Below are 15,674 nucleotides of genomic sequence, written 5' to 3' on the forward strand. Positions count from 1 at the left end.
TTTTGTAGCAAGCAGGTAGGGCATCCATGTGGCCACTGGAAGCATTTTAGCACGACAGATCAACCGATGACCATCGGTGTCAGCTTCTCCCCTGTTATGCTGCCGACCAACGGCACTGTAAGTCGCTTCTTGGCGTTCTTGATTCCCTTGGTGCTCTCGTGGATCGTTGTGGAAAGGCATGACAGAAGAGTCCAGTTTCATCTTTACTGAACACATCCGACACCTGAAAGCCACCGAAGAGTGTACAAAGTCTTATTAACCAATCCTCGACCACATCCTGTCAAACTCCTCTGACTCTCCTGAGACTGATGCCAAGTGCATAGTGTCATTCCCGCACTGATTCTTGCCAGCAGTTTGATGCAGTGACATTATCATAACTTCTTTCCATGGAATACAGGAGAACACGTTCTCAAATCCTCTTGCCGAAAATGGCGATGTTCTTGAATCTGGCAGCACCGACTGATTGCCTGACAAGTTCGTTCAAGTCTCCATACACTGTCTTCATGAGCTTTGCATATTTCTTCTTTGCATGACATCCTGCCTTCCATTGACTCATGATAGAGTCTCTCTCTTTGATGTTCTGGATTTGAGTATTTACAATGCCCCAAAGTGCATCCCCAGGTTCTACCTATCGCTAAAAACGATCATCTCTCCTTCAAAGTACTCTCCCTGCAACTCGATCACCATGTCCTCCTTCGAGCAGGACTTGATTATCTCGTGATTTTTGTCGCCTTAAGCCTTCCACACCAATTTGATTTTATTTCTGCCCACCTGTTTTTCAGCGGCCCACTTTCGTAAGCGATTCTGTTTGTTTCAGTTTTTGTCCTTGTTGCTTCACAACCTTTGTGATTATAATCTTGGTGTTCCTTGTCTCGCTTCCTTCATCCTTGGTATAATCAAGCCTGCAAGCAACCCTTTTGAGAGGTTAGAGTATGAGTTTCCACTCATCCTGATGAGCTGTCTGAGCTGATATTTAAAAGGTTTTATCAACTGCCTCCTGGATTAATTATTCTCTAGATTATAGTTTGTTCAACACATACATTTTATCATTGTGTGTGCGCGTTTGTGTGTGTGCTCGATGTTCCTTTGTTGAAGCGAGATTTTCTTTTGTTTCTCTAGATCCTGTTGTGGCGTTGAAGGTGGAACCTGAACCTACAGATGGTTCTCCCTCACAAGGTAAGAATTTAAAATAACATTGAGCTAGTTTAACGTAACTATACTGGATGATGGTAATTATGTGGTGGACTGTTTTTTGACATTGGATACCATGATTGATAGTGTTGTTTTATTTTATACTTGTGTGCCTTGCTTTCCAGGAAATTACCGAAGTTATTTGGACAGCACATTAGAACTTATAATGAACCCAAAAACCTGCAAATGAAAATTTTCATCACAACACGAAGCAACCTTTGCTTTCAGGTTGTGCAGCAGTTGTGGAATCTACATTGTGATCGCAACTTCGAATGGTGATTTACTGTCAGAGCTTCACAGAATTTCTACTATATTGGGTGGTCCTCCCAAGTTAACATGGTGCCAAGGTTGAAAGTGAGATCCAAAATTATTGACACCAGCAGACCACCTGCCCCACGGGCGATCTTGTTCCAAGCTTTATTTTGGCAACAGGCAGCTCTGTATAGGCGAAAAGAAAAATCATGAAGTTATGTGCATGAAATAAAAACATACCTACTGCTTATAATTCAAAAGACTTCACTGTACTGGAAAACATGGGGACAGGAATACTGCACTGTAAATGGTGGATCTGTGCTCAAGTGATTCTCGTCTGCTTACAGGGGAATTTGCACATTGCCTTCCTCCCAGCCCATCCCTTGGTGTACTGCAGTTAGAGCGGAGGGTGGTGAGCTCTTGACAGAGGAGTCCGCCTGGGAGGCCCGCTGGGCCGGTGTACCAGCCTGATCCACCAGCCTTTGAGTTGGATGTCAGGGGCGTTACTATCCCAGTTGCTGACACTCCAATCAACTGTGATCCACCTTCGTTTGTGAAAACACAGGCTGCGTTGAAATGGGGTAAAGCTCCTGGGATCTGTGGCAGACATGCTGAACTTCTCAAGGCTGGTGGAAATGTTGTATTCATGTCATTGCATACAGTTCTGTGCTCTGCTTGGAACACAGGCATCATCCCAACTGACTGGAAGAGGGGCCTTGCTGTCCCTCTCGAAAGGCAAGGGTGATCGCCAGGACTGCAACAACTACCGAGGGGTGACACTGCTCTCAGTGCCGGGCAAGGTCTTTGCTCGGATAATTATTGAGAGGGTTCGCTACCATCTGCTTGAGCAGAGCAGTCAGGCTTTACATCAAAGAGGTCAACGATCAACCGAATCCTTGCTCTTTGGTTCCTCACTTTTGGTTTTGGGTTGTCGCTGCCTGTGCAAGAGGATGAAAATCTGATCTTCAGGTCCTTGGTGCTTTCAGTCTTTCTCAACGGATGTGATTTGGACTCTGACCAGGGATCTGAGACAGAGACTGAATTCCTTTGGTACCAGGTCTCTTCGGAGAATCCTTGGCTATCGTTGGTCGAACTTTGCGTCCAATGACTGGTTGCTGAGAGGGACTCAAATGAGATTTGTTGCCTGCATAGTCCGTGAGCATCAGTTCTGACTATGGACATGTGGCTCGTTTTCCTGATGCTGATCCTGCTCACCTGATTCTCTCAGTGAGGGAGCCTCGTGAGTGGAGGGGGCCAATGGGCTGATCATGTGCCTCGTGGTTGCAGCAGGTTGATCGGCATCTCGGAGATGGAGATGAGCCTGGGGGATGGCCAGACAGGGGCCCCTGGAGTACCAGCGTAAAGTGGATGCAGCATCGCTGCCATACCTGACCTGACCACCTGGAGGCCACGCTACACAATGCACATTTACAGAGAGTTTGTGTCCCCCCACCCTCAAGACCACGGGCAAAGATAAAAACACCCCCATACACTAATTAGGGTCATACTGATCCTATGTAGCAAGTCTGGATGGAATCTGCCCAGAACTGTCGGAGGAGTAGCGCGACACACAAACAAACATTGGTGTGTGAATTATAGTGAGGATTTCCTGCCAAAAGAAAGTTGAACCAACGAATGGTGTGAAATGATGCCTGTTGTCAGTTTGGTCATTATGGTGCTCGAGAAAGGGTGTGAAGTGTCCTTGCTCTCAAAATTGAAGCATCACATGATGTGGAATCCCATAAATAGCTTGACATTAATAGCAGATGCAAATTTCCTTTTTGTCCCCAAAATAATAATACCGTAGTATGTGTTGTTGCAGATGATAACGGTGCACTTGAGGTAAAGTCGGAACGTTTCGATGATTGTTCTTCACAAGGTAAGTCCAAAACTTCAATTGCTGTTTTAAAATGTATGCATTGCCACAGATACGTTGTAAATTACTGATTATTTAAATACTCTTTAACACAGGATTTGGAACGTGACTCTGTGAACAACCTGTGGTTTCTTAAACCTGTTCAGATACAGAATTGTCCAATTCTTCCAATTCCACTTGGAACAGATGTTTCTTGTGTTTGCTGTTAAACCAATGAATACTCATAACCGGCAAGGGTCAACGCCCGACGTTGTGCACGACCTGATGATGTGGGCAGAATGGCTCTGGTTTGTCCCAGGAGACCGAACAAGTGTTTGTGATCAGTCTCAATGGTCATGTCTTCCAAAGACATATTGGTGCATCTTTAAGGTGCCCCAGACATACGCTAATGCCTCTCGTTCTACTTGAGCAGAGCGACGTTCAGTGTCAGATCAGGTTCGTGATGCATGCACAACAGACTGGAGATTACCAGTTCCATTTGTTTGCAACAACGCACACCCAATGCCATATGAAGAGCTATCACAACTGAGAATAAGTTCCTTGGATGGGTCGTAATGGACAAGTAACAGCGAGGAGGACAGGTTTTCGCGGTCTTGAACGCTCTTGTTTGGGCAGCTTCCCATTTCCAGACAACGCCTTTCCTGAGGAGAAGATGCAGAGGCTCGACGGTTGTTCTTAGTTGAGGCAGCAAATTCCCAAAGTCGGTCAACATACCCAGGAATGCACGAAGTTCTGAAATCTGTTATGGCATTGGTGCATTCGCAATTGCTTCAACTTGGCTCGGAAGAGGGCAAAATGCCTTGACAGGAGATTTCATGACCCAGGTATTCAACTTCACGTGCCATAAAGGTACACTTCTCATGCATTAGGTGTAACCGAGCTTGTGACAGCCGATTGAGGACTTCGTTTAGGTCCTCGAGGTGTTCATGTTGTGACTTGCAAGTCACTTGTTTGTCGTCCTGAAATAAGACTGTCTTTGGTAAAGTTTTCACTCATGTCTCCATCTTGCGTTGGAAGATTGGTGCAGCAGAGCATATGCCAGATGGGCATCTGTTGTACACGTAGAGTTCTCGATGAGTGTTGATGCATGTATAAGGCTTGGAATCATCATTCAGTTCCATTTGAGCATCGGCATTGGTCAAGTTAAGTTTATTGAATGTCTGGCCACCCATGAGAGTAGTGAACAGATCCTCTGCTTTGGGAAAAGGGTATCTCCGACCCCACCCTCTGCTGTACATCAATGTACGTAATGTAATGTACATCAAGAGACCATTTCATCAATGATCTCTCTGGAAAATCCTCTTTATCTCTTTGCTGATGACTCCACCCTCAGCCGTACCATGCCATCCCTCAGACCGACAAGCAACAGCTTCTTCGCTCTCTGCAGATCTGGATAAAATCACAAACTGGTTCAACACTTGGAACATGTCTTTCAATCCTGACAAATGTCACACTCTCACTTTGTCTCTCCGAAAGGACTGTCCAGAACCCACCCCCTCCCCCCTCCCCCACCCCATCTACTTTCTCAACAATCCTCTTGAAAAAGCCCTTTCATTTAAATTTTTGGGCCTCACTATCTGCCATGATCTTTCCTGGGAAAGTCACATCTCCAAGCTGGCCTCCAAAGCCAGTCTCCGATTGGGCATCCTCCGTCGTGATAGTCCTTACTTGGCACACCTGAACTCCTGACCACGTACAAAGCTTTCGGCCGCAGCCTGATGGAGTACTGCTTTCCCCTCTGGGCTGGTGCTCCTGCCTCTCACCTTTCTCGGCTTCAGGCTGTGGAAACCAAGGCATTTAAGATCATTGGTATCTCCCACGATGAGGGCTGAGTCTTTGGCTCTCTCACTCACTCTCTCACCGCAGACAGGTCGGTGGTCTTTCTGTCTTCTACCGTCTCCTCTCTGGTCTCGCCCCCCCCTCTCCCTGATCTGTCTGCTATCTGTCCCGCCCATTTTTTCGCAGGGCGCCTAAGGTCCGCCAGCAACCCCCTTCTGGTAAAAGTACCAAAATCAAGAATTACTGCTCACCTTCATTCTTTCATTCCTCTTTTTTCCTACCTTTGGAACAAACTACCACACACTCTTCAATCCCACTCTTCCCTCCAGGTCTTCAAAACAGCTGTTCACCACCATCTCTTTTCTTCCCCCATCCAAAAACATGATCTTATCAACCCCCATTAATCCACCCCAAACCCACCTTCAAATTCCCTGCTTTCCTTCCTGAAAGTCCTTGTAGTGTCCATCTTGTTTACCCTGTGTACCCCACCCCATCCCGCTCCCTTCCACAGTTCTCCTCATCCCACACCTCCTGTCTCCTGCTCCCCTTGTTATACGTTCTGTGTGTTTGCTCTTATACGAGCCTTGACATTGTGTATATATAGAAATGTACATGGATTGACTTTAGCAACAGGTGAGCAATCTACCCGGTGGAAACAGGTCACCCTCTTGCAGAGGTCTCTCACTTTTGGCTCTGCCGGTGTTCACTGGTCACTGGACAGAGGCCCCTTTCCACTCCTCGGATGAAGGCTATCGATCCGATCTTCGTCGCCAATTCTGTGGTGGCAGTTTCTCGCCACCTCAAGACAGAAAACCTTTAGTTCAAACCAAGCTGTTTATTCAGTAACAAATAAAAGACACTTGTGCACAAGAGGAAGCCCAGCCTGCAACGATGTTGCAAGCCGAAGACAACTCCACATTGGATGTCGAGTGTATATATTCGGTCTCACCAGGGTGTGTCTAAACAATAGATGGAACTTTGTGGAATTTAAAATTGCAATATAGAAGGATAAGTGGTCTGTTATGGAGCTTGCCTATAGCCCTGGTAGGGGTGTGGGAGGTTGGGGGGGGGGGGGAGATGGTCATTCCTTGCTGCTGGCTCAGATGCTCATCAGACAGATAAGGTTTTGCAAGGTTTTTTTTGAACAGAGGAATGTGTGTATTCTGTCCTTTACTAGTTTTCCCAGCATATATTTATTAAATTCTTTCTCAAAGCACTAAATAAAAGCTAATTGGCATTTTACCATATTATAAATTCAGTTAATAATTTAGTTTCTACAGTGTAAAAATGAAAATTCTGGAGCATTGATCTTTTGACCTCCCTGAAGATGACATAATCATGTAAATCTCATAGCTGCTTATTCCTATAGTTATAAAAGCAAGTCATTGAATAAATAAAGACTACCGAGCCCACGTAGTCATACGACATCTCAAACATACCCCCAGAAATCTATTCAAGACAAAATCAAAGAATAAAATTTTATGTAATTATGCTTTATTTTTGTTTTCTATCATACTTGCGCATATTATGATTTTAAAACTTCTCGCTTCAAAACATATATTTTATAATTCCAGGGAACTTTGTCGAAAATATTGTTGCGGCCACGGGTACTGAGACACCAGCTTGTCACTCAGAGGAATAAATCCCCGGTTGTCTTCGGAAGAGCTGGACCTGGGGCCACTGCTCACAATTAAAGTTGTGGTACGGTGGATTGTTTTAAAACCACGAACGCCACCCAGTCAACCACGAGTTCCAGTGTCTGCCGTCTAATTATTCCGTTTAACTCGAGGTCACGTGGTTACCTGAGCGGGGAGCGCGCCCTCGGCAAAGCACCAATATTATCTGATTAGATTTTAATCTGGGCGGCCGAGCATTTTAACCGCTGGTGCATGCCGACAATTTTTTGGTCAAATCTGTGGGAATTACCTCCCAGTCTATCTCGGTTCGAACAATGCTAGACCAATAGAAGGAAAGGACAAACACGGACGGGTTGGAAATTGACAAATAATTTATTAATAATAAAATAAATAAATAAAAAGAACCTTTTATTTGCTGAGGTAAATAAAGAATGAATTTCAAAGCAAAATCAATCAAAATGCCAGGAAAGAGATAAAGAGCAGATGCTTATCGGGGTTTGACTTACTTACAGCTAAACGCAGACAAGGGTACCCAACGGGTCATTCGGGGGGGGGGGGGGAGGGGAGAATCGTTTCACTCACCAGAAAGTAGTCCCTGAAGCAAAAACGTCCTGAAAATGCTTGCATGCGTGTCACGTCCATCGCCAGCACCCAGCCTTGCCGTGCACCCTCTTGCGGGGCAGCCTTGAACGCCAGTTGACATCTGGAGGGCACTGAGATCGTCTGTCGTGGGTTTAGACCCTGGTGTTGTTGGTAATCGACCTGTTCCTCACTTGTTGGCGGTGCTGCTCACACCCACACGCGCACCACATGCTCGCTTGCCGAAACACTGGAAGGGCAAATTGTCTCTTCAGCGCTGGTCAGACACCCGCTTCTTTGTCGCTTCTCTCACCCTTTGCTGTTTCTCTCCTCACTTTTTCTCTCTCGACTTTTTCTCTCTTCAGACTTTTTCTCCTTGGAACGTCTCTCTCCTCTCAGAATATCCCTCTTTCACTTTTTCCTCACTTTTTTTTATATCTCAGAACGTCTCTCCTCACAGAACGAACCTCCCGCTTTCTCTCGCTCGTTTTTATATCCCCGGGCCGTCTCTGCGGGGTGCCGTCCGCCCCAAGCTCACCCCGCCCCACTGGGGCACGGTTACCATGACGATCCGCACGCTCTCAAAAAAGGCGGGCGTCGGAGCTCGCGAAAGAATGTTGCTGAGGAAAAATGAGGGCGGGTTTCAGAGCTCGTGAAAGAAATGTGTGTGAACGTGTCTGTCGTAAAGAAAAAAGCTTCCCATAAAAGAGGGGATCTATCCTTTACCCGTCTCAACGCATCACATTTAAAATCCCATCAGACATGGGGATGGGGGCTAATCTGAACATGCATTTAAAGAAATAACTGTCTGAGGACCTGGATGTGTGGATGCATTCATCAGACCGGATTCTGAAATCCGTAACAATATCAACAATTTTCAAAAGCTTAGTTATCCTTCTTTTGATTTTACTTTTTCAAATGCTTTTCCAACATTTCTGACAAACTTCCCTTCTTTTTTTTTTTGTCAACAATCTTCAGATCGATCGACGCCGATCTTAAGGACGTTGGCATTCACCAAGAAGTCTTTGCAGCAACACAAGAGAAGTCGCTCGGTGAAGTTGAAGGATTGTAAACAGAAATGTCGTCGTGGACAGGTACACACGAAGGTTCACACTTGTGAAAAGATACGCAAGTGCACCGTGTGCACAAAATAATTCAGTTTGACATCAATGTACCAGGTACATGTGAGGATCCATAGCTTTGAGAATGTGTTCAAGTGTAATATATGTACTAAATTATTCAATTACATCTCGATCTATCAGATTCACTGCAGGACTCATCTGGGAGAGAAGTTGAACACTTGTCGTGTGTGCAAAAAATAATTCAGTCACATATCCATCCATCCTTCCATCGGGACCATAGTCTGCAGAGCGTTGGTGCTGCTTAAGCAGTCTCCTTGGCTATTAGGCACAATCCTGGACGGGTCGCCACTCTGACGCAGGATACCAGCATGCTGGCACTCATTTTGCCGACCTCGGAAGGGTAACAGGCAGAGTCAACTCCACCTGGTATTAATTCATCAGCCAAGTGGAGATTTGAACTCAGGATCCTGGGATCCCAAGCCAACCACCCTAACAATAGGATAATGAGTGACTTTTAAATCTTCTTTTAACACCTCAGTATCTGGTGTGAACACAATTTGCATTGACACACACTTGACAATGGTGCCTCATTGAGGACACACAATGGTTGAAGAAGGCTTGAGGGATGTCGTGTCAGATCCGTACCAAGGCCTGCTGCAGTTGGGCCAACGTCGCCAGCTGTTTTTTTTTTTAAGACGGTGCAATTGTCATTCCGTTTCATCCCACACATGTTCTTATGGAGAAAGATCAGACGAAACAGCTGGTCAGTGAAGTGTGGGGATGTTCTGTTGCGCACTGAAGTCGGTGACCACTCGTGCGCCGTGAGGGCGTGCCTTATCCTTGTGAAGTGTGTTGTGACCTCTTTTACATTCGAACCTGCAGGAACGGAAGGACGTGAAGATTGAGAACTTCATATAGGTCCCGAATAACAATGAAATTGCCCAAATTACCATTAAAGACCTCCATCTGGGTTCTGTGATGTGCAGTGATGCCTCCCCATACCATCACACTTCCATCACTGAATGACGAACGTTGCACAACACATGCATCAGCGTAACGTTCCCCTTCCTGTCAATAAACGTGACAATGGCCATCACTACTGTCAGGATGAAACTGACTTATTTGTAAAGAGGGTAGCAGCCCACTTTTGTCTCTTGAACATCAGATATTGTCTATACTTATCTAGGTGTGCATGTCGATGACTTGGCAATAAAATTGTACGTATTGCTGATCGTCGTGGTCGGATGTTCTGCTCGTGTAACCGATTCCCAACAGTTCTGACACTGACTAGTCGCAAGCCAGGTATGTTGCGAGCTGTTAAACTTGCTGTCTGGAACCGATTCCTAAAGTGCACCAACCAGATATAGTTATCCTGCCGACGTGACGTAACACGTGATCGCCCAGAATGTGGATGGTCTCCGATGTTACCAGATTGTTGATAACATCTCCAGAATGATTGGTGTTCTGACGGCAGGATAGCTGGCCAGTGAACATGTAAATTATGTTCATTGGATGGAGGAAAAACAAATGAAATTCTGATAGAATGGAATGTAGACATATGAGGAAACGTACTGAATGACTGAAATGTTAGAAATTCAGGAATACAGGCTCACACCTTCTCTTTTTTTTTGCAGCATTTCACGATGCCGAAACGAAACCTGACTGCAGAGATGGTGCTGGAGTTGTTAGATTCGGAACATATCCTCGACACTGACGAGGAATCTGGATGTTCGGAACTCGATCACCAAGACAACAAACTTGATGCAGATATTGCACATCCTTCGCCGCAATATTTGCAAACTACCTTAGCATCTGAAGATGTTCAGTTGCTGGAATCTTGCTCTGGTGAGGACAGTGCTCCTGAATCTGAAGAGGAACCCGGAGACAATGCCCAGGAAACCATTCGAACTAGTCGTAATGGCACAAACTGGGGTGAAAACCCTCCACTTCAACAAAGAACACCAAGACACAACATCATGAGGAATCCACCAGGTCCTGCACCAGGAAATACACCAAGGTCACCCAAACATGCCTGGGATCTCTTTGTTACCGACAACATGCTCGAAGAGATTTGCAAGTGTTCAAATCTTGAAGGGCAAAGAGCAGCAGCAAACAAGAAAAAGGTATGGAAGGACATCTCCAAAAACGAGCTTCTGGCTTTTTTGGGTGTTTCCCTTTTAGCAGGGTATGACAAAAGCTGTGACGTGTCCATTCGGGAGCTTTTTGGAGATCGGGTGTCCAATCCTATGTATCGTGCCACAATGTCCGTAGAAAGGTTTGAAGACATTCGCCGTTGTCTGAGGTTCGACGACAGGACGACGAGAGACTTTCGTCTGCTAACAGACTGCATGGCAGCCTTTAGACACATATGGGACCTTTTCCTTGAAAACTGCCGTAAAAGGTTTGTTCCCCATGAATGTGTGATGGTGGATGAACAGCTGGTACCCTTCAGAGGGCGATGCAAATTCATACAATATGTGCCAAGCAAGCCAGCAAAATATGGAATAAAGATTTTCTGGCTTTGTGATTCCAAAACCTCATACGCTCTCGATGGGATTGCCTATATGGGAAAACGGCCTGGCCAAGACGCCCAGCGGAATCTAGGTTTAAACATTGTGCAGCAATTGTCCAGTACCTTGAGAAACACTGGTCGCAACATCACAACGGACAGTTTTTTCACAAGCGTGCCCCTTGCCAAAGCACTGCTTGAGAAAAGACTTACGCTTGTGGGGATGCTTCGCCAAAACAGTCCCGATATACCTGCTCTGATGAAACCTTGCAAGAAACGACAGCTTTACAGTGCTGAATTTGGCTTCAAGGACAATATCACCATTGTGAGCTACGTACCTAAAAAAGACAAGACTGTCATTTTGCTCAGCACGCTCCACCATGATAAATCGGTGGTGGAAGAGAGCAGAAAGAAGAAGCCAGAGATCGTCACATACTACAACAGCACAAAAGGGGGCATCAATGTCATGGACCAGATGGTTCGTACCTATTCTTGCAAACGACAAACCAGAAGGTGGCCTATGGTTATGTGGTACAATGTCCTGGACGTCGCTGCTCTGAATGCTTTTGTTCTGTACAAATCACAGCGTCCAGAATTTATGCAATGCGTCACGTATAAGCGACGCTCGTTTCTCAAAGAACTTGCACAGGAATTGGTGACACCCCACATGCAAAGCAGGCTGCAAGCCAATCCCCGGCTCCCGAAAAACATCGTCTCCTCAATGGAGATTTTCGGTGTCACTCAGCAGCAATTGCAGTTGGCATGTCGCCACGAGCAGGGTCCACAAAAAAAGAGAAGGTGCTATTGTTGCCCTTCAAATCGAGATCGAAAAAGCTCGATGTTGTGCAAGGAATGCGAACAGCACGTGTGCAAGGAGCACAGCCATGTTGTGTGTGAAAAATGCTTCCTTGGTCATTTTCACTAAAGAAGACAAACAACACATGATGGTGTAAATATTTTTTATTGTTGAAAATGTCTGTTTTTTTGTTTGTTTGTTTTGTGCCAATAAATGTCTTTGAAATACATTATGTTCTGCTTCTTTGAAATATGCATGACCTTGTAAAATACATTATATTCAGAGACGGCAGACAAACACTCCTGCTTTATAATATAGATGTATAATACATGTATGATCACATATCAATATGTATGGATATAATTTGTATGAATCACAATCGTGAAAAATTGATGAAACGCCCTGAGACTGGAACTTTTTCTGTAACTTATCAAAACAAAGCCACGTTCCACGTTTCATTTGAATTCGTTAAAGGGTATGGTAAACAAAAGTCTGAAAAACCACAGGTGGGAAGAACGGTCAGATGGATGGATGGACGGACAGATAGAGAGCAAACCGATAGTCCCTTCCAGTGAAAACGGGAGGGGATTAAAAATGATATGTACTGTTGAAAATATTCAGAACTATTAGGTTCAAATCAATTATGAGAATAGGATTCAAGTAATAACAAATTGCAGAAATTCCCAAGCTAATATAATGTCTTCCCCATCCACTTTGACCCCTGGAAGATTGAAAGGAAGAAACCAGAGCTATGTTTACCTGCTTGAGGCTGAAGGATCTGGGTAGAGGTATTTTTGTGCCGTCTGTTTTTTTGGAAAACCTCGGCAGGCTGAACCCCTTAATTTTGTGACCAATTTTGATTGTACGCCTTTGTCACAGGTTGTCTGTTGTCCCCCCCCCCCAACCCCTCCTCCTACTAGTGCCTTGTCTGCATTGGTTAAAATGGAAAAGGCATTTTCACACTAACAAAAGTCTTCGTGCTGGACACAGGGCCGACATGTAGTTTGGACAGAACTTTTCAGACTACAACATTTCAATACGGCATTGATCCGTGTAGAGTGCTCGACCCTTGTTGAAACCAACCCTGCTTGGGAACTGGGTTGAGCACTCTCCATCCATGCAGAGAATGATGTGGATTTTTTTAAAACCCACCTTGTTGTGATCGTTGTCCTCCTGAAGGATTCTAACTGGCCAATTGTGGAATCCTATTTGACTTCAAACGGAGTTTAACGTTTGTCCGATTTGATTATAAAATCCTACAAAAACCCTATCGACACTGATAAAACTGATGTCCACACAAGTCCTTCCTTGTGAAACAATTTATTTTCTAATTATACACCATACACATCTCACCCTTTTACAATGAACTTAAGAATCCCCATTTGTTGCAATATTATTTGGTTCTATTTCATTTATTCTTACTTTAGTTGACAGTTAGACCAACCTGATTCAATTTACTTCTACATTACATCAGAGAGTTTTATTCTAACTTGGTACTTGGTCAGTTCCAAGGAGTACAAGGCACTGAGAAACTATACTTCCTCACGTGCTTGCACTGAGAACAATGTGCCTTTCAAAACATTTTATACTTCCATGAGAGAGAGGTTGGGGGATATTCACCCAGACTGTAGACGTGTCTTTTAGACAAAAAGCCACTTCGTACATTTTCGAAGCAAAGGTTCATTTATCAGCTCGGTCACTCTGCTCCAGAACAACACATTTCTTATCATTTAGGGCAAAAGTCTTTTGGCCAGAAATGACAGCCAATTCAATTTGCAGCATAAAAGTTACATTTCTGAAACTCCATTTGTTACAATTTAAAATACATTAATATAAATTTTTCCCCCACACCGTGTTGAAAGCGTTAGTGTGAACACTTCCTGGTTTGCATTTAACCCGTGTTGCTAGCTCGGTGGATCAGCACAATGTCGTTGCTCGCAATGAACAAACAAACAACCTCTGACCCGCAACAATGCGCACAAATTATGTGCCAAGTTACATTCTTAAACTTTCCAGCTGACTGTTCACAACAATTCACTTCAAAAAATGGGCTTGCAAGTGGGGAAAAAACCCCACTTGGAGGGATGAGGAAAAGTCATGGCCATGTTGTCCATTTGGTCTTATGCTTCAATTCTAGATCAGCTGACAGGACAACCCGAAACATGAAAGTGTTTGTAAAGATCAGTGATGCTCTCAAACCATCTGGTGTTGAGAAGATGGCAATACAATGCCGGGACAAATTAAAATATCTCCATTGCGAGTACAAAAGGTAAAGGACTACAACAGAAGTCAAACAAGGGGCAAGAGGAAAACATGCCCATATTTTGACTTGCTCATCAAGCTTTTGGATAAAAACCAACCACATCCAGGAAAGCTGCTGTGCGATCCAGCAGCTGCTCGAACACCTATTGTGTCTGAGGCCGGTGGTGAGGAACAGGGCCTGTACCAGTAGAGCTTGTGGGAGAAAATAATTATATTAATGTACTCTCGATTATAATTGTTGCTGGTGTTTTATAAATTTAATTTTTATGCTGTAATGTCAGTTATGCTTCCTTTAGCCAAGAGTCTTTGACCGAAATGTTGATAAAAGGAATGTCTTGCTATGGAACAAAGTGACCTGGTTGATAACACCAACTTTTGCCATGATTACATCATTCGCTTTTCACCGAGAAGACACGTATTGCAGTTGGAGTTCTTTGCCTAAAGCTTGTCAGCCCCCTCCACTCTTCCATGAAAGCATATAAATACCAGGAAATGTAATCTTGTTTTAGTGCAATCATTGTGGATGTATACCATCTGGGTGGGTTGTACTCCTTGGTACCAAGTAAAAATATAACTCTCTGATGTAATGTACTTTCACGTTGTGGACAGTGAATTAATTGTGGCTTTCATTTGAGTAACAGGGTTTACATTGAGTCGGTTAAAACGGTTAACTAAAAGTAAGAAAATGAAATAGAAATAAATAAATTCCACAACAACTGGGGGCTCGTCCGAGATGTACTACATCCCTAGAGGCAGTCCATGGTCTGGAGGGACGGCAATCGCTTGAACATGGTAAGCGGAGAATGTTCGCCCTTTCCCTGACAGCGGGGCTGTTCTTAGCGGGTAACGTACATCAAACAAAGGTAAGTACATGTCAGGGAATTTTATTGATCGGCCTGAGGGAATCCTTTGAGAGGGTCCGCCGCAGTTTGAGTCCGCTGCAGTTCGAGTCTGCTTTAAGCCTGTGGGCTGAATAGAGATAGTGATCTCTTGACGGGAAGCTTGAGTCTTCGCCGTACCTTGAGTGAGTTCGTTACTCGGCTCATGGTGCTGTACTGGGTACAGTAAAGGCATTGGGGTAAAGCTAATCCCCTCTGGCCAAATGGAGGGAGATTGGAATACTACCTCCGCGTGGGGTTCGAGACCCAGCTCGCTGTGTGAGTGTGGAAATGCTGTTAAAGAGTAATAAGACAGGCCACGCAGAGGAACATGCGTGAGATATATGTTTGACAAATATGGGCCTGATTCTGGGAGAGACGTTGCAAATTGGTGCGTTTGGACTATGAACAGTAGATTGCCTTTTCCTGAGAATGGTACTTTTGATCATGATTGTTTGAATAATTTGAGGAAAGTGCTTGAGGAGGAAGGAAGGGACAAGAAGGCCTTGAGGCATTTACATTGGGGGAGCGTACATGGATTGGATGGAGGAATGTCGTGACAGGGTCGAAAAGACGCGACTGTTAAACCTGAAGGGTCAATTGGACCAATTAACCATGCAGATGCCAGTGAGACTTGAAAATAAATCAAAGAGGAGACAGCAAGCTGCATCTGCCAGAGGGAGATGATGGTACAGGGCAGGAAGAGGCTCGACGAGGAGCCAGAGGAGTTATTATAGAGGAGAGTAAGGAAGATGAGACAACGCACAGAGAGAGAGAAGGATAGGGTTCCTCTTGGTGGCAAGGTCGGAGTGCAGACTCGATCCAAAAGGCCA

The 15,674-nt window shown here is 44.7% G+C and overlaps 1 protein-coding gene across 2 annotated transcripts in view; it reads left to right on the forward strand.

The window, feature by feature from the left end:
- LOC147010053 (uncharacterized) overlaps positions 1-11,930 on the forward strand; it is a 301,523-nt gene extending 289,593 nt beyond the window's left edge. For both annotated transcript variants that reach the window (XM_085863072.1, XM_085863074.1), the window contains 4 exons: positions 1,120-1,176; positions 3,266-3,322; positions 8,293-8,408; positions 10,031-11,930. In XM_085863072.1, coding sequence (XP_085719198.1) covers positions 1,120-1,176; positions 3,266-3,322; positions 8,293-8,408; positions 10,031-11,830 — 2,030 coding nt within the window. In that variant the 3' untranslated portion in view covers positions 11,831-11,930. The remainder of the gene's footprint in view (positions 1-1,119; positions 1,177-3,265; positions 3,323-8,292; positions 8,409-10,030) is intronic.
- The last annotated feature ends 3,744 nt before the right edge of the window (positions 11,931-15,674 follow it).

Source organism: Eptatretus burgeri, chromosome 17 (genome assembly GCF_056783735.1).
Source record: "Eptatretus burgeri isolate ZD-2024b chromosome 17, Ebu_testis_v1, whole genome shotgun sequence".
Lineage (NCBI taxonomy): Eukaryota > Metazoa > Chordata > Myxini > Myxiniformes > Myxinidae > Eptatretus > Eptatretus burgeri.